General features: G+C 45.2%; 2 protein-coding genes across 2 annotated transcripts; both read left to right on the plus strand.

The window, feature by feature from the left end:
• The first annotated feature begins 145 nt into the window (after nt 1–145).
• On the plus strand, nt 146–16,471 carry LOC131890046 (dynein axonemal heavy chain 3-like). The gene is made up of 9 exons (XM_059239319.1): nt 146–679; nt 1,130–2,587; nt 2,685–3,716; nt 4,439–5,316; nt 5,982–7,905; nt 8,421–9,679; nt 9,907–10,249; nt 10,677–13,012; nt 14,163–16,471. Exons 1-9 carry the CDS (start codon nt 173–175, stop codon nt 16,360–16,362), a joined length of 11,937 nt encoding a protein of 3,978 aa, XP_059095302.1. The 5' UTR covers nt 146–172; the 3' UTR covers nt 16,363–16,471.
• Nucleotides 16,472–16,917: 446 nt separating this feature from the next.
• On the plus strand, nt 16,918–27,284 carry LOC131883631 (uncharacterized). Its single transcript, XM_059231146.1, has 11 exons — nt 16,918–17,051; nt 20,653–20,872; nt 21,582–21,674; nt 21,791–22,435; nt 23,135–23,910; nt 24,281–24,565; nt 25,432–25,734; nt 25,875–26,220; nt 26,639–26,938; nt 27,004–27,144; nt 27,210–27,284. Exons 2-11 carry the CDS (start codon nt 20,708–20,710, stop codon nt 27,267–27,269), a joined length of 3,114 nt encoding a protein of 1,037 aa, XP_059087129.1. The 5' UTR covers nt 16,918–17,051; nt 20,653–20,707; the 3' UTR covers nt 27,270–27,284.

The raw sequence follows: 27,284 nt of genomic DNA on the forward strand, positions 1-27,284 counted from the left end.
CAAAAAAGTGTCCAAGTTCCAGTCGGCCAGTCAGCCTTCAAGTCCAACTCGACAGTTGGAACAAATTGCCACGGCCAGGAGACAAATCAAATGGAGTCGGAGCCAACGCCGACCAGAAGGTCAATTTGTAGGAGACGAAGACTGTCCAAGTTCGGAAGACACGGAGAAATATATGAAATACATCCTCCACGACTTGAATGGAGCGAATTTAGCTCGTTTCTCCAAACAACAATTGGCTCGAATCAAGCTGAAGCTCCACTCGAATTGGTTCAAAAACATCATCTACAAGAAGATCGTCAGTCTTCTCGTACAAGAGGTAGAGGAAGACTTTCTATTGGCAATGAAGACCGCTGTCGTGAACTATGTTCTTATGGACGTAGATGAAAGGAAACGTGTGGGCATTAGTGTCATCCCCAGCCCGTTTCCCCGGTCCGTCATTAGGGGCCCTGTTCCCTGGCATCAGCAGTTCCTGATTGCCCAACAGTTTTGCAGACATAACCTATTCATATTAAATCCCATTATTCAACGGCTTCGGGTGCTTTGGCAGAAACGTTATATGCCGCTGCGTTTCGTCCATCCTGACTTGTTGAGGACCAGTCGAGGAGAGCCTTTGTCACCCACGGATCTCCAAAAAAGGGTGTTTGAGCAGTGTCAAGATGCTAGAAATGTTCTACTAAAGGCAAGTATGGTACACTTACACATACGTAGAGTTTATGCACCACAGTACAGTCATCCTTCTGCTTGCTCTTGGGTGAGAACGGAATGAGCATGAGCCTAGCATGGAACGATGCAGACTGCTGCCGAGCTTGTGACGTTGCCACTGATGATCACGATCCTCATCCCATATGAAGATAAATCGAAGGCAGCATGTAGGCAGAATGTATGAATGGCATTGTGCTTCTCAACTCTCTCAGTTAAAAATAATACTCACCCTAGTCACCTCAGATGCTTCTTTTCCCCGACTGCGTACTCGCATAATGTGTTTGTCAAAGAATTAGCATCTGAAAGGCATCACAAAGTTCATTCTTTGGAAACATTCATTCTTGGTCCTAAGCGAGGTGTACTCTAATGCTATTTTGTACTGCTGTGCCCATAGAGTACAATATGAACCTTGGTTTACCCCTTCCAGCGATGGTTGCCTGAGGTGGCCTTTACCTTCGTAACCTTGCGGAAATCTTGGACGGACCTAATCCCGGCTCGTCGAAGCGAATCCTTGCTCCAAGTGAAACGATTCTTCAATTGTGTTAGTGCGCTCATGTCCATTCAGCTTCGGTCTATGACTTTGTTGTCCCTTGAATCCTTTCTTCAATTCATGGAGACATACGCAGCAGGAAACGCCTTTCAACTAGGGGTGTACGACGAGATGGCACACATCATTATGCCCATGCTGAATTTGAAGCTTCAGCCCGCTCATCAGTCCGTCGAGTTCCAACCTTCTTTGGATCGTACGCATGAAATCATCTCCAGATGTCTCCAAGAGATCGTAATGGCAACAAAGGAGTTTCCCCGGGTGGAGCAAGAACTCTTTCCCGAGATGAAAGGTCGTTCCATGTTCCTTTTATCCGTCAATTGGGAGGAGGACAAGGTCCAGGCGTTGTACAGAAGAGCTATGGAGATCCTAGATCGTAACATTATTGGACCCAAAAGCTATGTCCATATCTATGACAAATATGAAGCGCTTCTCAGCGGTCAGGCTTTGAAGGACAGGGACCAATTCCTGGCAGCTCAGGCTAGTCTGACGGATTTCCGACAAAAAATGGACGGCTACATGCAATTAAAGCGGGAAATATTGGCTATTCGGAACTCGGCTCTATTAAACCTCTTTATTCTAGATTGCCATGAGCTCAACCAGAGCATGGTCAATCTATGTGAAGAGCTGTACGAGAGCCTCATTCGAGATCAAGTGGACACTAATCGCTTGTGGAACAGGACCATCTGCAACGAGTTCGATGAAATGGCCACAAAGTTGGGAGACATCCCCGAGGAGACCAAGGCTTTGGTGGAACTGCAACGATATCTCAAACTATCCATGATGGAATCTCTTCCTGAGCTCATGGGACGCATTCACATAGCCACTCAGCGGGTTCTGTTTCTCTTGGATTGCACCATTCTATCCCCCGAAGACATTCAATTGAACACAAGGGTGTTCCAGTGGCCAAAAGATATGTCTTCCGTGTTCGAATTGGCCAAAACCAGAACCGGGCATAAGCGAGACCAAGTGGAGGAAGATCTTCGGAAACGGATCGACGAATTTGAACTGATTCTTCAGCGGTTGAACCAAGATCTGGAGGCGTTTATGAAGAAGGACCCGCCTGTGCTCACATTGGATGAGATGAAATCCAGCGTGAATATCATCGACAAATTGGAGGCCAGAATGCAAGAGGCTGTGGAAAGCCTTAGGTGGATCAATCGTGAAGAGACCTTTTTGGATTGGGACCCATCCAAGTATGCACTTTTGGAAAAGATGCAGATGTTGGTCGATCTTTTTAGCTCGCTTTGGCATGTAGCCTTGGACTTTCACGAGAAATACGAAAGATGGTACAACGGGCCATTGGAAGGTCTTGTCTCAGGAGATATTCAGACTCTGGTAAGTTCCCAACCATGTTCCCTATGATATGATGCTTCTTTGCCATAAAGTGCGATGGGAAGAAGATAAAAAACCAAATGGACTCCTTTCATTTCAGGTGGAAACTATGTACGAGAAGGCGTCAAATCTCAGTCGGACATTAGGCGAATACCCAGCAGCCAGAAGAATTGCTGACACCATCAAAAGCAAGATAGAAAAATTCCGCATCCATCTGCCCATCCTGCATACGCTCTGCAATCCAGGTTTGCGTGAAAGGCACTGGTACCTCATTGGACAGGCCATTGGTTTCCAAATCAAGCGAACCGCAGAAACTAGTCTGGCGGATATGATTGAGGCTGGTTTGGGGAAAATCATGTCCCAATTGGAGGAGATTGGAGCCACCGCCAGCAAGGAGTACGCCTTGGAAATGTCCATGGCTAAGATGAAGTCCGAATGGCAGAGTGTCATCTTTGAGTGTGTACCCTACCGAGAATCGGGAGTTTCCATTCTCAGCGGAGTGGAAGACGTACAACAGATGCTAGATGACCACATCCTGAAGGCTCAGACCATGCACAGCTCAGCCTACATTAAGCCTTTTGAGGAGGAGATGCGGGAGTGGGAGGAGAAGCTCATCAGTATGCAAGATATCCTGGATGCATGGCTTAGATGCCAGGAGTCCTGGTTGTACTTGGAGCCCATATTCAACTCCGAGGACATCATGAAGCAAATGCCCACCGAGGGGCGGAAGTTCAATAAAGTCGATCGCATTTGGAGAAACATCATGGCTAAGACGGTGGCCGATCCACGGGTCCTGCAAGCCACATCCCAGCCCAATATGTTGCCGAACCTGAGCGAGGCCAATGAGCTCTTGGATGCCATCATGAAAGGGTTGAACGACTATCTCGAGAAGAAGAGGCTTTTCTTCCCCCGATTTTTCTTCCTCTCCAATGATGAGTTGTTGGAGATTTTATCCGAAACCAAGGATCCCCTTCGAGTTCAGCCACATGTGAGAAAATGCTTTGAAGGAATCGATCATCTCAAATTTGAAGCGGACAAGTTTGGAAATCAAGACATTGTGGGCATGGTGTCCAAAGATGGCGAGGAGGTGGAGTTCTGTTCCATGGTCTTCCCCTCCGATGCCAAAGGCATGGTAAGTATTAAAAAAAAATGAAAAATAATGCGCTCATCTCAGTATCAATCTCGTTGAATCGCGGTGAAAAAAGGTCCTCGGGTCAAACCTTAAATTGTTCTAAATCTGTTCAATAGGGCACTAAAAATTTGCTTGCAAGTTCAATGTACGGTGGGCAAGATTCGGAGACACTAGTGGGAAAATGGTAATGGCCAACGCCAATGCACGGTTTTATATCGTGAGAAATTTGGATTTGTTCTAAAGGCATATGTTGGCCGCTTTCACTCGATTCTTGTGAAACACTTTTGGTCTCGATCTGAAGCTAAAACCAATCCATTAGAAAATCAATGAAGAGAGCGTGACCCTGGTCCAAACTAATGGAGCAATCAATCTTGCTCCCCTCTTTTAAGGTTTCAAATCAGGTCGCTAAGATGACGAAATAAATTCGAAAGCTTATTATTTTCCAACCCTTGCGCGACAATACTTTTAATATTCTCACACAAGCATTGTGGACAATATGGAAACTTTTATCCATTACTAGCGAGCTTTTCCCTTCAGAAAGTCGTCGTCGTCATTACTGTACCTGCAAACAAACCAAATCTCTATCCTTCCAAGCCCTCTAGAATGCAAGCCACCTCAGGCTCAGGACGTTTGCACCTTGGGAAAGTTATCTTTGTCTTTTCATCCCTAAGTACGACATCTTTTTGTCCGTCCTCTCATCCCTCGTTCTTCTCTTGCTTAAGGTTGAGAAATGGTTATTGCAAGTGGAAAAGCAAATGATAGCCTCGTTGAAAGACGTAATTTCTCGCTCAACACGGTCCTACCTGGAAGATGTCCGCACCGAGGATGATTTCACCCGATGGGTCTTGGAATGGCCAGGCCAAGCTATTCTCACCTCTCATTCCATTAGTTGGACCTCTCGAGCCAGCGAGGCCATCAAACAGGGCACTTTGATCACCTTCCTCGAGGAGTGCAGCAATCAATTATCATCCATCGTCAAACTCGTCCAAAATGGACTCTCGGCGTGTGCCAGGAAGACCATTCGGGCCCTCATTGTGTTGGGCGTTCACGCTCGAGATGTATTGGAACAATTAATTCAGGATGGGGTGGCAAATGTGGACGATTTTTCATGGACTAGTCAAATGAGATATTACCTCTCGGATTATGAGGAAGGCATCGTTCGTGTCAAAATGGTTTCCACCACGTTGCGCTACGCCTTTGAGTACTTGGGGAACATGGACCGCTTGGTGATAACTCCCCTGACTCTCCGCTGTTTCCGCACTCTAATGAACGCCATTATGATGAACTTGGGCGGCGCTCCCGAGGGACCGGCTGGATCAGGAAAGACAGAGACGTGTAAGGATCTGGCCAAGGCCATCGCCAAACCGTGCGTGGTGTTCAATTGCTCGGATGGTATCGATTATCATGGTATGGGGAAATTTCTCAAGGGTTTGGCTCAATCCGGTTCGTGGGCATGTTTTGACGAATTCAATCGGATCGATATGGATGTGTTGTCCGTGGTGGCTCAGCAAATACACACAATCCAGAGTGCCATTGCCAGTCAGGCAAAAATGTTCACTTTTGAAGGGGTGGAACTTTCCCTCAACCCGACTTGTTGTATGTGAGTATAAATTCATTTACGCCACTGTATGAACGAACATAGGCAACCATTCTGCGATGCTTATAAACTTCCCACCATAATGGAGGGATAATGTTTAATGCAATGGGCCTATGACTTAGTTGGAGTACGTTGCGTCCCATTATTCCTTTTGAATGGATTCCAAGCTTTTGAGGAAGGGAAAACTTTATCCTCGCCAAAGCCATTGGCTTCTAAAACAATCCGTTTGAACGACGTAGGAGATGGAGCATTGTCAACGACTTTACCATATTTAATCATCATAGGGGTGGACGAATTGCACCTGGAGTTCTAATTTAAGACTTTTAAAATGGAGCTCTAAAGGAAGTAGTTCTATCGACCTACGACTTCCTTGTTCGGTCACTAGTTTCTGAAAGCGGATTCGGTTTCATTTGCTATCAAGCCTCTGTGGTTCCAAAGTCTGTTCCACTTAATGCTGAAGATGTAAAAACTTTCCCCCCCCCTCAATTCGCCTTGGCAATGATAAGGAAATTATCTGACTGCAGAAAAAAAGTTTCTTCGCACTGCTGCTAGGGAAGAATGCAAATGATAAAAGATGGTAATAGTTTCTTTAAGTCTTTCATTAATTTACTTTCCCAAGAGGGAGCCAATTAAATAGCTCTTTATTGCGCATCACCTCTGGTTTGCAGATTTATTACCATGAACCCTAGTTGTGACTCATCCCATCCCATTCCGGACAACTTGAAACTTTTGTTCCGACCAGTGGCCATGATGATTCCCGATTCCAAGATGATTGCCGAAGTTTCCCTCTATTCCATGGGGTTTCTCCATGCCAGGGCATTGGCCAGGAAAATTGTCCAAGTCTACCGTTTGTGTTCGGAGCAACTCTCGTATCAAGCCCATTACGAATATGGGATGCGTGCCGTGAAGGCCGTGCTGGAAACTTCGGCGCACTTTCGAGTCGTCCGTCCCGATCTGGACGACGAGTTCCAAGTAGTCCTCAAGGCCATCATGGATGTCAATTTGCCCAAGTTTGTCTCCGAGGACATTCCATTATTTGAAAGCATCGTCAAGGACCTGTTTCACGACGTAGCGCCGCCGGTGCTTGATCGGACCTTACTCAAAGAAACGGTGAAGAGCAAATGCAAAGACTTTGGCCTCCAAGCCACACCATGGTTTATTGGGAAAGTTCTCCAGCTTTACGAGATGGTCTTGGTTCGTCATGGGATTATGATCATTGGGGAGCCAATGAGTTGCAAATCCGAAACATATCACATCTTGGCCGAAGCGCTCTCGGAATTATCCACCGCAGGAGACACCATTGAGAGTGAGCGAGCTCATGAATATCGAACCACTTACAAGATCATCAACCCCAAGTCTGTGACCATGAATCAATTGTATGGAGTGTTTGACAACTCGACCCATGAATGGACCGATGGCGTACTAGGCCGGATTTATCGCGAAATGGCCACGGCTGGGCCCGGAGAACGTAAATGGTTGGTTTTTGACGGGCCCGTGGACTCGGTATGGATCGAGAATCTCAACACGGTTCTGGATGATAGCAAGAAACTTTGTCTCATGAACGGCGAGATCATTCCCTTGTCTCCGTGGATGAATCTTATCTTTGAAATGTCAGACTTGAGACGTGCCTCTCCGGCAGTTGTGGGTCGATCTGGCATTCTCTTTATGGAGAGCAGACTCTTGGGATGGAGGCCTCTGAAGCAATCATTCATTGAAACTCTGTCACCAACACATTTTGACGACGAGAAACTCGTTTGTCTGGACGACATGTTCGAATGGCTGGTCCCCCCTTGTTTGGAACAAATTAGAGACTCCAATTTGTTCCTACCTTTCTCCGAGCTCCATCTCATCAAGTGTCAGTTGAGTCTTTTGAAGTCTCTGTTGGGAGTGCCAACCTCGACCAATTCCACTGAAATGAAAGCTAATGACGAAATGGGCGGAGATTCCTCCGAGGTTGATGCAACTCACATGCAAATGGCATTCCTTTTCTCCATTCTGTGGGGCTTGTGTTCCACTATGGCAGACACGTCCAAACCCAAGTTCGATGCATATTTTAGGAATCTGGTTGATGGCCTCGTCAAAGGCAATGCCAAACCCTTGAGCTTCAGATTGGGCAGAACCAACCTAATTCCAGATCATAGCAGTGTCTTTAATTATACCTTGGACGTGGACAAACCGGGTTGTTGGGTGAAATGGGTGGATCAAGTGGCACCTGGGCAATTTGTGGGGGATGACGAGGTCCTCATCGTTCCAACGGCCGAAACGGTCAAGCAATCCTTCTTTTTGGAACTCGCTCTCGCTCAAGAAATGCCGTTAGCCATTTTGGGACATACGGGAACGGGAAAGTCCTTCATCACCAACAGCTTCATTCGTCGATTGCCCAAAGAAAAGTTCATTACCAATGTGATTAATTTCTCGGCCCGAACATCGGTTAACTACACCCAGGATGTGATCATGTCCAAGCTGGATCGCCGGAGGAAAGGCGTCTTTGGGCCTGCGATGGGCAAGAAATGTGTCATCTTTGTGGATGATCTGAACCTGCCTCAAATGGATGAGAGCGACACGATCCCGCCCGTGGAACTCTTAAGACAGGTACAAAGGAGCCTTGATTCGTCCCATTGTGAGAAAAGTACAACCAAAAAAGTGCTCGCTGATTGCTTCTTTCAATGAGAACTTTCCTTTTCTTTTTTTCTTCTCTTTGCGCTTTTTTTTTTGTTTGAGGATAGTATTGAGGTCTACTTTGAAATTACAGCATGTACTTTGTACGTTCTGTAGTAGGTTGGAGGGGAGGCCAAGTTTTAGGAATTACCACTAGATAAAAGGTTCAAAACTGAGGAAAGGGAGAAGGACTTTCCAAACCTAAACTCATTGACTACAATTTGAGCATTTGTGCTATTGACCATGTAAAATCTCAGCTGTTTTGTTTGCTTCCTCTTCCATCCATTTTTGATCACTTCCAAAACGCCACTCCCCAGTACGATGCATTTTGAGGGATACCAAAAGTTCAAGCCTTCTACATAGTACTACGTCTAAGATTTCTTGCTAATGAGCCTCGCTCTATGCATGAGAATAAAGGCAAGACAGAAACCACGCCATTCTCTTTCCAGTGGATAGATCACGGATATTGGTATGAGCGGAAAGACAGTTCCAAGATGGAAATCTTGGACACTTTGCTTCTGACTGCTGTGAGTCCTCCTGGAAGTGGAAGAAACGAGATCTCGCCTCGATTTCTCAGACATATGAATATCTTGAGTGTGGACCAGTTCCACGACGATACCTTGCGAAGGATCTTCAGCACCGTGGTGACCTGGCATTTCAAAAGCGGTTTTGAGATGGCCATTCATCAGATGAATCAATCTGTGGTGGATGCCTCGTTGAAAATATACAAAAGTGTGATCACCACTTTCCTGCCCACACCCAGCAAATGCCATTACATGTTCAATTTGAGGGACTTCTCCAAGGTTATTGATGGCGTCCGGTCCATCCCGAGTTCTCATTTGCGGGATCCAAATAAGCTCATTCGATTGTGGTGTCATGAGGTCTACCGCGTGTTTTATGACCGCCTCATCGACGACGAGGATCGGAAAATGTTTTTCACCATGGTTAAAAGGAACTGCAGTTCTGAGTTCAAAGTGGATCTCGCCAAAATTCTTTTTCCCCATGTCATGGCTGGATCTTCAGTGGCAACGGATGAACATTTGCATTCCATTTGCTTTGGAGATTATATGCACCCCGAAGTAGATAAGAAAGTCTACGACGAAATTCCCGATAGTACCTTACTGGCCAAAGCCATGGAGCATTATTTGCATGAATACAACACGGTTTCCAAGGCGCCCATGCCATTAGTGATGTTCCGTTATGCAGTGGAACATACCTCGAGGATCAATCGGATCATCCGAAATAAAGGGGGGCATGCATTACTCGTGGGACTCGGAGGAAGTGGGCGACAATCTTTGACCCGGTTAGCCACATTCATCGCTGGACTCGAATTGTTCCAGATTGAGGTGAACAAGTCATATGGAATTACCAATTGGAGGGCTGACCTCAAAAGGGTGTTGAGAAAAGCCGGTGCAGACTCTCGACAAGTGGTGTTCTTGTTCACTGACCTTCAGATAAAGGACGAAGCCTTCCTGGAAGACATCAGTATGGTCCTCAATACGGGCGAAGTGCCGAATTTGTTTGCACCTGAAGAGAAGGCCGAAATTTTGGAGCGAATCCAATCAAGTCGACCTGAAGCCTCACGGGATTTGGGTGGAGATGGATCGTTCGCCAACCTTTACAACATATTCTTGCAAAACGTCAAACGCAATCTGCACATTGTCCTCTGCATGTCACCCATTGGACCAGCATTTCGGAATCGCTTAAGGTCAGTTCAGCAACTCTTTATTGGATTGCATTTGTTGTTATTTTTGTGATCCAATCAAGAAGTTCCGTCAAGTTTTTTTTGCCGTGAGTGCTGGATCTTGGACGTGCCAAGCATGCACCACTATGGGCGTCTTGACCATCAAGCACCCACATTGTTACTTTTGATCTTCATGTCGAAGTTTCTCAAAGTTGTTCCACCACTCATGTTCTTCTGCTTGCACCCCACAGAATGTTCCCCTCTTTGATCAATTGTTGTTCCATCGACTGGTTTCCCGAATGGCCAGTGGATGCATTGGAGAAGGTGGCTGGCAAGTTTCTAGAGGAAATGGACCTCGATGAGGAGAGCAGGGAAAACTGCGTCCAAATGTGTGCCAATTTCCATCAAAGTGCGAGTCTGCTGTCCCAGAAGTTCCTCAAAGAGTTGAAGAGGTACAACTACGTGACACCCACCTCCTACCTGGCTTTGATCAATACATTCAAGATCCTTTTGAAGAGCAAACAAAAGGAGATTCTCAACTTGAAGAACAGATATGAAATGGGATTGGGGAAGCTCGAATTTGCCTCCTCCCAGGTCAGTTCTTACCTCGGCATGATACTTTCAGGCTTTTTGCCGTACTCCTTCCTTGTGTGCTTTGTGTGAACTCGAAATTCAAGGAACCTCTTTCAGAGGAACGGACATTTGATATGCCCTAGCTCGATAAGTGACACACAAAGAGAGCAAAAGGCCACACACAATGCATGTAGGGTATACCTAATTCATCTACGGTAGGTTCTTGTTTGAAGATGTGAAATGATGTTGGACCATTTCTCGCTTCCTCCCACATGGATGACTAAGTAGAATGTTCCAGTAACTTGACTTGTCCCCAGACAGGAAATTGCAAACAGAGGTGTCTGAAGCGAGCGTCTAGGGAGTCTTTGACGCTCGTAGTTGGAAAATGAGGGAAGAATGACAATGCCTTTGTACGGTTCTCGAGAAATGCTTCCAGTTTCCATTCTAGGTAAGTGCCATGCAAAATGAGTTGACGGCCTTGAGACCCCAATTGTTGGAGACCTCGGACGAGACGGAAAAACTCATGATTAAAATCGAGCAAGATACCATTCAAGTGGAGGCCAAAAAGGAAATTGTGGCTTGTGATGAAGCCTTGGCCAACGAAGCGGCTGCTGCGGCACAAGCTATTCGAGACGATTGCGAAAACGATCTGGCGGAAGCCATACCTGCACTTCAGTCCGCGGTTCACGCTCTCAACACACTGAACCCTTCGGATATTACAGTAGTCAAAACCATGAAGAATCCGGCTCCGATTGTCAAATTTGTCGTCGAAGCTGTTTGTGTCATGAAAGGAGTTCCAGCTGAAAGGAAGCCGGATCCTGACAATCAGGGCAAACTTATCGATGACTTTTGGGTGCCAGGGCAAAAAATGATGGGCGACATAAAATTTTTGGACACTCTGCGAGCCTACGACAAGGACAACATCCCTCCAATCATTATGAAGCGCATCCGCGAGAAATATGTCAATAATCCATACTTTGATCCTAATTTGGTCCGGAAAGTGTCCACCGCTTGCGAAGGCCTTTGCAAATGGGTTCGAGCCATTGAGGTTTACGATCGAGTGATCAAGATTGTGTCCCCCAAAAAGGCCAAATTAGCCGAAGCTGAGACGGAACTGGCCCGGCAAATGGACAAACTCAACGAGAAGCGGGCTCAACTTCAACAAGTCACGGACAAGCTGCAAGCTCTCAACGACGAATTTGCCGCCATGACCAAAAAGAAAAAGGACCTCGAGGACAATATCGAGTTGTGTTCGCAGAAATTGGATCGAGCAGAGAAATTGATTCAAGGGCTGGGAGGAGAACGGGATCGTTGGCGGGAAATGGCGGCTCAACTTGGGGAAAGGTTACTCAATATCACAGGGGACGTCCTTCTCTCGGCTGGAACCGTGGCTTATCTGGGAGCCTTTGACTCCGTGTACAGATTGAAGATCATTGATGAATGGAGGAGCAAATGTCAGGAGGAGGGCATCAAGTGTTCTCCGGACTTCTCCTTGACCAATACGTTGGGGGATCCCGTCGAGATAAGGCAGTGGCAAATCGCCGGGTTGCCCAAAGATTACTTCTCAGTCGATAACGGCGTGATTGTGGCCAATGCGAGGCGATGGCCCCTGATGATTGATCCACAAGGTCAGGCCTCCAAGTGGATCAAAAATATGGAGAAGGAAAATAGACTACTGGTCATCAAATACACCGATCCCGATTACTTGACCATGCTTCAAGAAGCGATCGAAAAAGGCTACCCAGCTCTTCTGGAGAACGTGAGTAATGAATTGGATCCCGGGTTGGAAACAATTCTACTAAGACAGACTTTCGTTCACAACGGGGTCGACTGCGTTTTGCTAGGCGACGCCATCGTGGAATACAACCACGACTTCAAATTGTACATTGTTACCGATTTAAAGAACCCCCATTTCCCACCGGAGGTCTCGGTGAAGGTGACCTTAATGAATTTCATGATCACCCCTGAGGGGCTCCAGGACCAGCTTCTGGGTATTTTGGCGGCCGTGGAAAAGCCCGAACTTGAGGAAAAGAAGAACCAACTTATTCTCGAAGGGGCCAAGAATAACAAACAGCTGAAAGATATTGAAGACAAGATTCTGAAGGTCCTCTCCGCTTCACAGGGAAATATTTTGGAGGATGAAACGGCCATTCAAATCCTCTCCTCTTCCAAGGTTCTCTCGGAGGAAATTGCAGCCAAACAAAGGATTGCCTCCGAAACTGAATCCGAGATCGACACCACCAGGGACGGTTACCGACCAGTAGCCATTCACGCCTCCATCTTGTTCTTCTGCATTTCCGAGCTCTCAAATATTGATCCCATGTATCAGTTTTCTCTCCCCTGGTTCGTGAATCTCTACCACAAGTCAATACAAAGATGTGTTCGTCGTGAGAAAATGGAGGAGCGCATTCAGGATCTGACTCATCATTTCACCACTATTATCTATCAAAATATCAGTCGCTCCTTGTTCCACGAGCACATCCTCGTCTTCTCCTTGATACTTTGCGTCGGGATCCTTCAGGGACGTGGTGAAATATCTGCCAAAGTCTGGTCGTTCTTGCTCAATGGGGGCGACCACACCAACCCAACCCAGCAACCCAACCCTGCGCCCACCTGGTTGAGCGATAAATCATGGAACGAAATTGTGAGGGCCTCCCTTCAGCTGCCCACCTTTCAGGGTTTGATGGATCATTTCAAGTTGAAGACCACTGAGTGGAGGCAAGCCCTTTTTGAAGCACCCAATTCCTTCCACGCCAAGTTGCCTGATGTATGGGACAAACTCAAGTATGTATACACCCACGCCATTCCTTCACCGACGACACCCAATTCCAATTTTCCTAAAGTCCGAAGGGGGGAGGGGGGCAGCAACTTGTAGTAAACTTTAGATGGGTTACTTCAAAGGGCCTGCGGATTATTTGGGACCCCGCCTTATGTATAGTACATCTCACAACACACTACAATCTGTACCGTTTTTTTGCTCTTAGATCTTGTTTTATTTCGAGCTGACACGATGTATTGTCGGATTATAAAAGAAAGCCATTGAGATTGTTGAATGATCCCAAGTAAGAAGACGAAGAGGAGGAAGGGGAGGGGTGGAGTGAGGACTGGATGAAGTTTTTTGTTCACGGCCATTAAATTTCGGTGGAAAAAGGCTTTCCAATATACCATAAAATACCATGGTCTAGTAGTAATGGTAGGACCTAAGGTAAGCGGTATGTATACTGAATACAACCTGTAATCAAAGTGAAGCGTTAGACACCCCATCGGTATATATGGGATCACGTTGGCCAATTTATTGCTGATCCAGACCTAGCAAATTTCCTGAGTCATGCAACAATATGAATATCGGCCAATTGCAGACCAAAACATATCCTTAGCTTTCATAAGAATGCCAGCCTATGTACTTTGCAATCGCTTTGGCCATATCTCATGAGATCAATTTCCATACTCGCTCCCAAGGTGATGGTGTGTGCAATGATCCCAAAATAAGACAAAAGACACTCACCACTTTGATGCTCTTGTTGAGTCATCTGTTTTGAAGTTTTGTAGTCCCAAGTCGAGTGAGAATGAAGGCCAGCATCAATGTTGGCCCTCTGGCTCCTTTCAAGAAGATAAAGAGCACATTACAGAGAGGCCATCAACAATAAAGCGTGCCAATCTTGAAAAAATCTCTGGCAGGCAAGCCAATGGCGAGGAAAAGCCAAAGACCAGCAAACAGGAACACATTCCTCGTTGCCGGTTATTGTCTCAAGACAAACATTTTGCACCCAGCATCGTTGTCGTCGTCGTGGTCGTCTTTTTCATCTTCATCATCGAGCAAACAGTAGTCAAAGGCAACAGTGGGAGTATTGTATTGTGGCAGGATAGCAGAAAGGAGAGGAAACCCTTTTTTCTAGGGATGCCAGATTCCATTTTGTTTTTCTTCTATTTTCAGAGAACTTGAGCGATTAGTTCTTCTTCGCTTCTTCCGTCCAGATATGCTTATCTTTGCTGTCAGGGATTTTATCGTGAAGAAAATTGGGTCTGACTTTATCCAAGCGCCCTCATTGGATCTGGAGAAATCTTTCTCCGAGTCCACCCACGAAACCCCCATCATCCTGATGCTGTCTTCCGGAGTGGATCCATTATCCGCCATCTACGGTTTCAAGCCGCCAAAGCCGCACGAGCCCAAGTTCATCACCACCTTGTCATTGGGACAAGGCCAAGGACCTCTGGCCCATCGAGCCATAGTTCAAGCCGCCGAGTCTGGAGGTTGGGTCATTCTGCAGAACTGCCATTTGGCCGAGCATTGGATGTCACTTTTGGCCAATTTATGGGAGGAAGAAATCACCTCTGTTCGGCCAGGTTCGGTCAATGTTCATAAATCGTTCCGCCTCTGGCTTACTAGCTACTCCACTCTCTCATTCCCGTCGTCCTTGCTTCAAATTGGAGTGAAAATCAGTCTCGAATCACCTAAAGGCCTGAAAGCCAATTTGGAATTGGCTTATCTCTCAGAGCCCATCAAGGATGAAAGATTCTATCGCTTGGATGAGGCTCCGCAATTCCGTCAACAGTTCAGAAGACTCCTCTTCAGTTTGGCATTTTTTCACGGAGTAGTTTTGGAGCGACTCCAATACGAGTCCGTGGGATGGAATACTCCATACGGATTCAACAAGTCGGACTTGACCATTAGTCTGAAGCAGCTGCAAAACACGCTGCAAAAGCATCAACCACGCGAAGAGAATACTAACCAACGCTCATTGCCTCCCCTTAAGGCTTTGCTGTATTTGACTTCCGAATGCAATTATGGCGGCCGTGTCACAGATCCGCTCGATCGTCGCCTTTTGAATGCCCTTTTACACCACTTCTTTAATGAGAACGTGGCCGAGGCTCGGGGGTATTTACTGTCTGAGAATGGTGTGTACAAAGTCCCCACCGAGCTGTCGCACTCCCACTGCCTGGAATTCATTTCTGATGGGCTTCCAACCATCACCATCCCAGAGGGTCTGGGTCTGAACGACAACGCGGCTATTATCAAAAACACTCGAGACTCGTACAAGCTCTTGAAAGGAGTGCTCACCGCCCAGCCTCATTTGGATCCCATGTCCCATGCGGACGAGGGCTTGGCCTCAAGTGCTCTCCTTAATCATGTGAAGACCATGAGAGCAGCCTTACCCACCAATTTCGATTCAGAAGCGATCAATGCGAGTTTCCCAGTGGTTTATGAGAACTCCCTGAACATGGTGTTAAGATTAGAGACCACACGATACAACATGCTCTTGGATCGCATTCGAAACTCGCTTGAACTCGTCGAGCAAGCCTTGACCGGCGAGATCCTCATGTCCGTTGATATCGAACGTGTGTTTGAAAGCCTGATTCGAGACCATATTCCCAACCAGTGGCTTCAAGTCTCGTATCCATCACTGAGGTCCCTCAACGGCTACATGAAGGATTTGCAGGATCGAATTGGCTTTTTTCGAGACTGGATAGCTCAGGGCCCCTGGCCTCTCAAAGAGGCCCCTTCAAAGGATAGCAACAAGGGGACGGATTCACCAATGCATCAAAAAGAATCGAAGGACGAACTGTCGTCACCTTGCTTGTCGAAAAAGCAATATTGGCTCAGCGGCTTCTTCTTCCCTCAATCTCTTCTCACGGCTGTCTTGCAGAACTTTGCCCGGAGTCAATCGCTCACCATGGACCAAGTGGATTGTGAATTTATCCCATTGACACCCCGGGAAATCCTCCAGGGGGATCAACTTTTGGAGTCCATTCGGAAAAGAAATCCGGCGCCTGAGACGCCAGCCTCGGTTCAAAACAGCGTTGTTCTTAAGGGGATTTTCTTACAAGGCGCCAGCTGGGACCTGGAAGCGGGAGTTTTAAAAGAGGCCACTCACAAAGTTCACTCTGAGCTCTTGCCACCGATTCTTTTCCGACCTATCCTCAAGCACAGTCAAAAAGAACTTGAGAACGAGACTGGAGAGGCTGGCTTCGTCTACGAATGTCCAATATACCGAAATGAAGAGCGTCAAGGTCGTATTCTGTCTACAGGTCACTCTACCAACTATGTGTTCACTCTAAATTTGCAGTCCAAGAACCCACCTGAGCATTGGATCAGGCGTGGACTGGCTGGAATTCTTCAGTTAACGGATCCTTGAGGATGAATTTTTTATGTACATTCAATATTTAAGCGAAGCGTGTCCCCAATTTTTCTTTACTCAAGCTTCGACTCGGAAGCGAGCGAAATACATGTAGTGCGTACATGTACGTGAAACGACTGTTGAATGCTCTGGCTGGTTGGGAGGTTTGTTTTTATCGCTCCCTGCATCTAATCCCAGGAACGTAGCCGTCCCTTTAGATAAATCATCCGGGAGCAGTCTTGTCTCACACGGTATCCCGGCTTTTAGTTTATTTGGAAATATGGCCCCATTTGGGAACACGGCTGCTCATTGCCACTTCTTCTTTTGTATAAGGAGATTCGATTTTCCGCCAATGAATACCCACATGTTGGGCGGTCCAATGTCCGCGTTGTCCTCCCACTCCAGCGATCTGGGCATCTTTTCACTCGAAAGGCCTGAAGACTCTTGCTTTGAAAACAAGAGTGGCCGGACTTAATTCTAACCGTGGTCCTCGTCTGTCTCACCGTCCAAAAGAGAAAAGGAGGGACGAAGGTTTGCCACTTGCAATAGGGGAACATGTTTTTCCCTCCACATAAGAGTGCCTCAGTAGCGCACTAACGCTTTTCGGAGAAAGGTGGAACACAATTTCGAGAGGAACTGTCCAGAAGTGTAACATACAATTCGCTTCAAAAGGTTCTCTTGTCTAAATGTGCCACCAGAAATTGGCGGTAAGCATTTCAGTTATTATTTTCAACTTTTGGGATCCATAGTTGAAACATTTGCAGTTCTTTGACCGAAAAGACGTTTTAGAGAACGTATATTCGTCCTCAAACCCAGTAGCTGTATGTTGTTTTGGGGATCGATGTAAGAAACGTACACCTTTGCGATATGGGTTATGAAAACACTAATGATATTCGTTTAGAGAAGAACACTAAGGTTCGGCGACCAAACTTGCATGTAACGACCGTATTTACTCGCATGAATTATAGATGACGTGCCATATCATCAAGTATTTATTAGCTGTCGCAAACATAAATGAGTGTAAATCTGCAAACAAAAAGACCGGTTCCTGGAACCACTTCCAAGTTGACATCATAATGCACTTGGACCGTGGTGATTCCCTGACAAACATGTTAATGAACCGACCATGGCCATCATAAAAATGAACACAACAAAATATTTAAGCACACAAGTGTAACCTGATTTTTTGTTATGTACATATGCGTTTGATCTTATTTGTTTGAACGTAATGAAGGTGATCCATTCCTTGCCCTGAGCGACACAATTGTTTTCGTTCTGTGTTAATTAAGCAGACCACTTATCTGTCATCATATCGGACTATGAGGCTCGTGCCTCTGTTATGCATGAACAGGATACCCGTTCTGCACATAGACGAAGCCAGAATTGAGAACCAGTCCACCAGTCCACCGACCCGAAAGAAAGCCTAGATCTTCACTAGTAATCCTTGCATGTACACTAGATGGTTTTTAGATCTTAACCCATGATCGGGGTGACAAGAAATGATTCATTAATCCAACCATGTTCAAGAAACCCAGAAACTCGTCGTTGGCTTATTGTTATTCAAATACATACTAAATTGCACGTGGCTCTTTACTTCCAACGTGCTTAAATGAATTGCTAATAAGATACACCTCAGGGCCCCTAATTAATGGCCTTAAAAAGAGGTCACAAACGAATTAAGCGCTACCTGGTACCAAGACAGTCTCGGAAGAGAGGAACTGGCACACGTTGGATCCAAACCTCGCCCTAATATTGCAAAACACAAGCAACACTTGTCCACCATCAAGCTTCGGGAGACTCTCGGGAGACTCCCTGAAACAGATGCATTACGTTGTCCTGCATAAGAGTACTTTCATTTTAATGCATGACGGACAAAACAAATTGTGAAACAACAATGCACTTGATTTGTTTTGCCTTTGGATCGAATTTGTGAATTAGACTTATGAGGGCAATTAGTGAGTATATTGAAATTTATGAGTGCCAATGAACTCATTGGGGTGGAGCTCGTCTGTAATTAACAATCACATATGGACCTACAAGCATATTAGAAAGTATGATCATGAAGAGGAAAAGGCAAGCTTTTTGTAATCAGCTTGCATTGAAGACGAAGTTAACGTGTCATAATCCATTCAACATACGTATGTCACTTTTCTTGGTTGCTTTAATGCTTAACACTAGCTTCATCGTCTTGAACGAAACATTTCGTACGTTTAAATTGTTGTACTGTAGAAATCTCGACCAAACCTTGGTCCCGGTTACCCTGATAAAGGCAGCCTTTTTCTACAGACCCAACCAATGGTGGCGAGTCTTCTTACTCTTGCTTTCGTCGTTGTCATCTCTTCTATCTTGTTACCGCAGAGAATTCCTTGACAGATCACAGACGTGTGGAACAGATGTCATAAATCCAATTCGAAAAATGTGACCTGGTGTCACATGACCCTCAACCTCATTTGGGAGCTTTGGAAATGGAGAAAGAGTGGGATGATAAGTTTTTCAGTATTAGGCGACTTAAAGGAATTAAAAGCGTGTTTAGGTACTTTTTCTGACTAATGGGAAGAGACATAGATTGGTCTTGAGCGCAATTCCTCTTGCTCCATTCTCATCTGCGACTATGCTTAATTAGGGAAATAAAAACACACAAGTGGAGACACATTCTGATTTCGACAGAGAACCTACTTTTCGAAAAACTCCACATCAACTAAAACCACACCGTTTGCATTAGTTTGTAAATCTGTATTTTTGATTTTTGATTTTTCACGGGCTTATCTAACCGCTACAGGGAATGTAATCCCCAGTACTATTAAAATGAAAGATTATAATTCGTCTATTTATTACCTTTCAATCTTTATATGACATTTGGTCCACCAACGAATTTGATTTGGCAGACCGGGCTAGTCCTTGAATGTAGGGTTGATCTGAAATGCCCTCTACAAATTTGTCCAAGTCTGACTTGAAAGATGCACTCGGATCAACAAGGCCTACGTATTCCCTACGAATATTAGAGCAAAGCAAATTAAACAATGAAGGAGCCGAGAAAGAAGAGAAGTTGACATCATTGTTCGAACTAACCTGGATTCTCGAGGGCTTGAAGGTGCTCTCAAAACGCACATTAAGCCTCTACGGTCACCAGAATTGACCCTTAATCCTGGGTGGGGACAAAGCTCATGGATACTTTTGAAGACGTACAGTATCAGATACGTTGGTCTAACTTTTATTTTGAATTGTGGGTCAAAAGCTTTACATGAAAACACATTTAATGCCCACATTTGCTCTTTGTGTAAAAAATGATCTCACTGTTTCATAAAGGTTTAACTGAAGAAATGACCGAAGTTTTGGAAAAAAACAATTTCGTTACGTATCGACTTTGATGCCAATATCTTATGTTTTGGATTATCCCTGAAATTCTTCACCATCAATAATTGGCCGTCAAGCTTGAAAATTGAACTCCTTTCTTTCTTTCATCTATTTGTACCTAACCATTTTTCCTTTGAAACCATGGAGAGAGAAAGATTCAAGGCGTCATCGAAATTGTCCTGGAACCGATGGGATGTGGAACATGACAGTAACCACTTTTAATCAGTCAATAGTATTCCAGAATTGGACAGTCAGGATGATGGAGACAGGCAGATTTGCATTATGTAGAAACATACAATATGTGACACCAAAGTACCATCGGATCTAATGTGTCAGCAGCAACAGTACATCAATAAGCTCTCTCTAATGCGATTTCAGCGCATACAAAAAGATACGATCAACATACTTGTCAAGTGCTTTTCATCTTTCTACCCATAATTTAAGCTGTTTTTAGAATTCGCCCTGAATATGGCGGGGGAATATGATCTGACATTGCCAAATGCTCTGGCATCCCAAGAGAAAACGGGCATTTTGTTACCCAATAATCAGTGAAGAGTAGCCATATTCCTGCCAACAAAATTTGATCGACCTAAAAGGAACTGTTTATTGTTCTCGACCATGATCGTGAATATTTAAACAAAAACGCTCTTGGTTCTCTTTGTTTTCTTGAGTCTACCCAAATGACTCGCTCCAAGTGTTTCTTGACAGGAATAAGGAATATGGTGTGAGTATCGTCGTCGACCTTGGCAGTCGCTTTGAGGAATCATCAAGAAGTCAGAAGTGTTTTCTCTTCCGTCGATTTCCCTCGAGCTCTTCCTTTACTTCGTATTCATATCGTGAACACGCAATTACAAACAGAGATCCTCCACGTCACTCACTCACACGATATTCCAAGACTTCCAAACACACCATCAAACTTATTGTTGATCCAGGATCCATTCCAATTGCTCCTAGATTGTTTGGTTCGGTGGTTGAGCCGAGGAAATGGCCCAGAAACGAGACGGGCGTCATGAGTAAACGAGAAAAGCATCGAGCCTTAATCACACGGCTGGAAAGTGACTTATGGGATTGGCGCCAAGAATGCCGAACGGAGGGCAAAAAGGCCCTCTCCAAAAAGCTCGTTCAAGCCCGAGCAAGATGGGCCTTTCATCGAGAGGGCATGAAAGATTTCAAGGTAGGACAATCAACAATCGTATGTGAGGAGCAAACTTTGCAAACCAAGTTTGGTTTATGTGTGTTATCATGCCACCACTGGTGTTCCATCAATTTTTGAGCGCCTGGAGACATGGAAGAATTGATGCAGTCATTCGAGTAGAATGATCGAAGTTTGCGAGTCCCAAAGCTGCACTTGACTCGAAACGAATGGCCTCAATATGTTAAAGTCCTTGCGACTATGAATGCCCTTCTCTCTTTCTTGGAGAGTCTCTTTCGCAATGGTTTTCTTTTTGTTTGAGATTGGACCAATGACAGCAAATTCCAATGGACCCATTACAGTACTGCCAATTTGCTGTCAAGGGTAGATCCCGTTTCCTTCTTTGAAAAGGGAAGGGGCGGGGGCATGATGGCATAACAAGAGAAAAATCTTGTTCCTCAGAGCTCAAAGAACCTGAAGAATCAATGTGGGTCCAAAGTATTGCATCGATCCGTTCTTGGTTCAGAACGCTGTCAAATGAAAGATGAAAAGAAAAATATGTTTTGAGAAAGTTATCATTTTTTTAGATAACAGACCACATCTTCTTTGTCTCTCAACTCTTAGCGTTCTTCTCTTGTTAACTTTACCAAGTGGAAACGGATCCATGCTCCACTATTTGTACCGCAAACACAGCTTCTCTAACCAGGGGCCGAGTTCATGCTTCAATCAATTCAGATTTGGACCTTTTCAGGCTTCAGATGGATGGTATTGGAAATGGTTGTCCCGTTGGCAAAAGCAGCCCCAACTCTCTCATTCCACCATGGACCTAAAATCGGCTCAAGACGTGAGTTTGAGTGGGTCAATTTCGACTCTTCTTCATCCTGTAATGCAATGCAAATGGGGTTTAGTGAGTCCATTAGTCCCCAAGAGCTCGATCTAATCTAAATGTTCTCCACTTAGATCCATACCCTGTCCATTGACAACGAGGTCCCGTTGGTGGACTCGCCATCATTGGCCACTGAAGCTCGAGATTATCTCTACTATCTTCAAAGAAAGCATCAGTTTCATCCAATAAAATTGGCAACCCTCTCGCCCTCCACCTGTTCCACATTCTTCCCGGAGGACCCATCACACTCTGGCTCCATATCCACCGAATGGCACACTGCAATCGACGATGGAGAGGATCAGAATGCTATTGATCAAATGTTGGAACATACCATCATGTTCCAAGACGATCCCAGGCATGAGGATATCATTTCAAATTTATCTTGGGATTCACTCGAGGATGCTACTCACGACGACGATCAAAGCAAGCTGACGAAATCCGAGGAACATCAACAGCATCCCGACCATCAGGCGCTCAATTGCTCGTTTGTCTCACCCTTCAATGATCTCGTTGGCTTATCCAAAGAGCCTCGAAATGAGGCCGCGGAGGAGACATCCATGAATATTGAGCATATCCTGGATTCAGTTCCGCTCCCGCCGATAATGGTGTCTCACGAGGACGAGTTCTTCATGAGCGATTGCCAGCCCTCCCTTGCTGATGCCATCCCGGCCACCACCACCCACAGCAGCAGCAGCAACAACAACAACAACAGCCATGTGGTGAGAGGCCTTTTCAACCAACTCACTTTCACACCTTCTTTCAAACTCAGTGTCTAACTGTCCAATGAATGAATGAAACGTCCTTAGCTGAATTTTCCCGTAATACCTATAGAAACATAAGGCGAGACGAGGAAGAAAATCCTAAGGCCTCTTTCACTTCAATTTCAAATCAATTTCCTGGGAAGTGCTTTGGAATGGTTTTGGCTGAAGTAAATCCTGTTCCAGGGCTGTTTTTCTCTCTCCCCATTTCTTAAGCCTTTTCCCAGCTTCCAAGTCGAGATCCATTTTCATCAATCTCTCTGGAATTCATTTCACGGCAAAAAAGTGCATCTAGAGGGGCTTACATTTTTCTTTTCCTTCCCGTCAATTAGACACTTTTATTGGTTCATTTTTTATACCTTATGGTTTGAGGCACATCTAGACATCCAGCATAGGACGAGAAAAACGAAATTGTGGTTTTGAAGAAGCTTCCGCCACCTAACAATTTCAAACAATTTTTGTGCATCTATTATTTTTTTTCTAGATTTATTGAAGTCCCCAAAACCCAAAAAACCCAAAAGCCGACGGCTTATTGGCAGAAGTTTGGTCATGAAATAGATATTCTTGAATTTGAGCCTTAACATGCTTACAATGACATCATCTCAATGGAAGAAAACTTCTCCGTTGTTATTCATTGATTCCATTTCCTTGTTATTGCAGATCTCCTCGTCGTCCTCTTCGTCCTCCTCGTTGAATAACTCATTGCTCTGTGATCTAAGTAGTTCCGTTCTACCCTTCAGCCTCCCTTCGCCTTCTGGGTCTGCAAGCGAGCAAAGTTTCTCACCGTATTCGCAGCATTCGTCCTGGGACGATATTGGATCTTCTTCCTCGATGGTCTCGAGTCCACGTTCCTCTTCGGCCACTCAAGAACCTCGTGGAACTTCTGTGATCGCTCACCATCGGAGTCTGGGCCCGAAGTTCCTGAACCAGCTCAAGGAACGAGTGCGGGAATACGCCCGTACCCATACGTACAAGGAGACGGCCAAAAAGTTTGGCGTTCACCACTCCACCGTGTCCGGCTGGGTGAAAACGGCCTCGACCGCAACAGACACAAGTCTCGAGGGAAAACCCACCAGATTTTACAACTCCTCGTTCTGTTCGGAGGAAGAGGCGCGCCAATTCAAATCCCTGGAGTTTGAAGTGGATTCGACCACACTTTCATCTGGCCATGATGGGCACTCGAGGCTGCCAAATGGGGACCTAATTAAAAGACGCTTGGAAAGAATATCTTCTCCTTCTTCTTTTCCTCCTTCCGCCTTCCCTTCCCATGGGTTCCAGGGACTGGATGGTGCATTCATAGACTGGTTGGCACGATGCAGACGCAATCATCAAGTACTTTCGAGCTCGATCGTGACCAAGCAAATTCAAGAAATTATCAAACAGGCGGGCCAAGTGTCCGAAGACACGTGCAAGTGGTTCTTGTTGTGGAAAAACAGGTAAGTCTAAATTCATCGGTGAGAACAGCCTTGTTCTTTGCAGGGAACTATGTGTTCAAACCGAGCTTCCAAGCTCTCATTTCCATCTCTCGGTCAATTCAAACATCCGTTTTTTTTTCTTTTTTGGAAAGACTATTTTCTGGCCTAGTGCTCTTCCTTCCGTCATAACTAGTTTTTGGTCCGTCTCATCTGACTTGTTTGTCCGCCAATCACGCCTCATTGGGAGGGCTTTTGGATCAACGCCTCCCGTGGATGGTAGTTTGATTCAAATTCTGATTGATTTGTGTTCAATGTAGCATATCTCAAGTTTTTCACCTCAAGGAATTTTCCCTCTCTCTCTCTTTCTTTCATTCTTCCCTTTCCTTTGAAGACGTGAGGAAAAGCTGTACGTGGAAGGCATGGAAGACGACTTGGAATGCAAAAGGGAAACTCAAAACCTAGCTTATCCACCGGCTTTCAAGCTTGAGGTCGCTCTCTATGCCACTCAACACAGCCAATATGCAGCCTCGAAAATATTTTCCGTGGCTCGGAGGAGGATCTTTGATTGGATGAAGCAGATTCCAAAACTGAAAGAAATGGTCTCGAGTGGGCTCGTGAAGAAAATCACCGGACGTGGGCCCAAGAATAAGGACATTGACCTCATCTTATACAAATGGTAATTCACTGTTGGCGTGCTAAACGGGTAAACCCTTGAGCAACAAGCCGTTCAAGCTGAAGTTGAATGTTGGACCAAAAATGTCAAACACATGAAGAGTCTGGGCTCAATCGTTCAAAGGTCACTTGTCCGTCGAAAAAAATACAAGTTTTTACCTTCTTGGAGTGCTGACGAAGCAATACAACTTGCTCATTCCATGACCCTTTCAGTCTGGTTGGTTTGGTTTCCCCAAAATGGAGGAGCATAAACGCCATTACATCTTTTTCTTGGAGACCTTTCCTCCTCTGGTGTTCGCCCCTGCCAAAGATAAAACTCTCTTTTCCATTTTCCGCTTGGCTAACGCTGATCCACCAACCTTCAGTGGTCGTGTGTTCCAAATATGCTCAAAAAGTGCATTTTGTTATCGGAACATTTTCATTCAACCTCCTGAAGTGGCTGAAGCTCACACTTGGTGTTGGGTCTCCTCAAGACCTCTTCAAGATCCTAAGTCTCCAATTCTATTTCATGCAAGCTTTGCCGTGCTAGAGCCATGACCCATTTGCTAATAAGCTAATAAAGAAGCACCTTGCCAGTGGTGGAGCAATAAACATTTAACTGTAAGGTAATGTTACCTTTGAGCGTGCCACCACAATGAACCCCAATCAAAGCTCCCTCAAAAAAGGGCAGGGAAGAGGGAAGAAAGGCCAATTCCAAAATTACTATCAGGTCTCTAGTCATTGACCGTGGTTCAAATCTCTAAGGTTGTGTAGGACAATAGAGGGACATTTTCATTAAACCAAGGGGCCCTTCCGTACATTGCTTGGCTATTGTGGACAAACAATGGCTGGCCGTTTTTTTTATGAATAGCAATGCTCATTGTCTTCCAGGTATTGCAAGAACAAGTCCCAAGGAAAAAGACCGAAATCGTCTCAGGTCCAAAGTAAGGCCAAGGATATTTTTATGGCCAGAGGTTACACGGATATGAAATGCTCCTATGGTTGGTTCAAAAGATGGTCCCAAAGGTTTAAAATCCAGTTACGCTATTCTTATGACGAAGATCTCCTGGAATGGGTGTGGTCCCAATTTGAGGCGAATAATTCGATCTCTCATTTGGATCTCCAAAAATTTGGGCTTAATGTTATTGGCAGAGATGATGCGTCATTCAAAGCTTCTTCAGGTTGGGCAATGCGGTAAGTTGAAATTTTAAAATACCAAATAAATCATATTGGCAGACACATATTGGTCCAAGGCCTCTATGGGCGGAATTCATTCATTTTTGCAATTCCAATCAAGACAAACATATAAAAGGACATCTCGCTTTGCATTGTAGATTCTGCAAGAGGAACAAGAACCTGATGAGTCCGTACCTCGTGTCCCCATCGGATTGGTCAGAATTGCCTCCAAAGCTTGTTGAACATGCCCGTGAGTTCTCGAGCAATACCTTGGAACTGATCCAGGAACACCACCTGTCAGTCAAACGAATCGGTTTCATGGATGAAGTTCCACTCCATTTGAATCCTCAAAGCCATTCTCCGGGTTCCTTCACCAACAAATCCAGCCGAACTCATCATCCCGGGTTCCAATTACGCCACGCTGGTTTTCAAGATTGCTCCGCGGTCGTGGTTTTATCAGCTTTGGCGGATGGAACACTTCTGACGCCGTTGCTTATTTTAAAGGTATAACAAGAGTTGAAGCGGGATGTGGGCTATTTCCCCGAGGGAGTTTCTCAAAATTCCATCCCAATTTCCACCCAGGGCGGTAGGGATAAAATATTTCTACTGCACCAAAAGGGGACGAGAGACATTTCTGACAAAGTTAATTTCTCCGCCATCTGCTTCCCTCAAAAATGACAAAGTGCCTCTTGCTCAGCATGCTGTAAAAATGGCATTCGGTTCTCCCTTATCAGTATTGAAAAAAAGCGAGCTCTAGAGCTTGAGAAAGGAGAAAAAGAGTTCTTGTCAGATATGTCGAATGAGAAGCATGCGGGTAGGGAAGAACCAGATATGTTATGAGAAGTGCATGCTTGGATGCCTCCTTGTGTTCCAATGACCTAAACCTGTTCCCGTTTCTCCATTTGTTTTGCCTCGTTTTCAGACCTCGAAGCTTGGCCGATCTCAATCGTTGCTAGTGAGGCACAAGGATATATTGGTGCTCTACCAACAGAGCGACAATCAGATCAGAGCTTGCGATTCTGTTCTGGCCCAATGGCTTTCTTCAGTTTGGTTCCAACACGTTCCAACTCCAAACCTTATGATAATGGACTCCTTTGGATCTCATGAAGGAATGACGGCCAGAGCATTCGTGTCCGCCAGGAGATCCCATCTCGCGTTGATTCCTCCTTCTTGCACACCATTAGTTCAGCCTTTGTTATGGGGGCTCACATGGAGATTTAAAGTAATTATTGAACTTTAGACATTTGACTTATAGACGTACCACTAAAAGTTGAGCATTCATTGCAGCAATGTATTGAAGATGCTTATTTACATGTCCTCAGGGAGCACCAAACCAGTTCAAGGATTCTGAAAGACAAATGCGCAATAAGTGATTCACAAATCATTCAATGGACCAATGACGCATATCAAGCAGTTTCAAAAGATAAGGTCAGTCAATAGTTACACCATTACATCAAAGCAGCTATTTTTTGTAACCACTTTTTTCATTTCAGGAAATCTCGCATCAAGAGTTTCAATCCAGTGAAATTTGTGTTAAAGCTTCAAAAGAATAAATATGTGATTGAATA

The sequence above is a fragment of the Tigriopus californicus genome, chromosome 1, assembly GCF_007210705.1.
Source record: "Tigriopus californicus strain San Diego chromosome 1, Tcal_SD_v2.1, whole genome shotgun sequence".
Lineage (NCBI taxonomy): Eukaryota > Metazoa > Arthropoda > Copepoda > Harpacticoida > Harpacticidae > Tigriopus > Tigriopus californicus.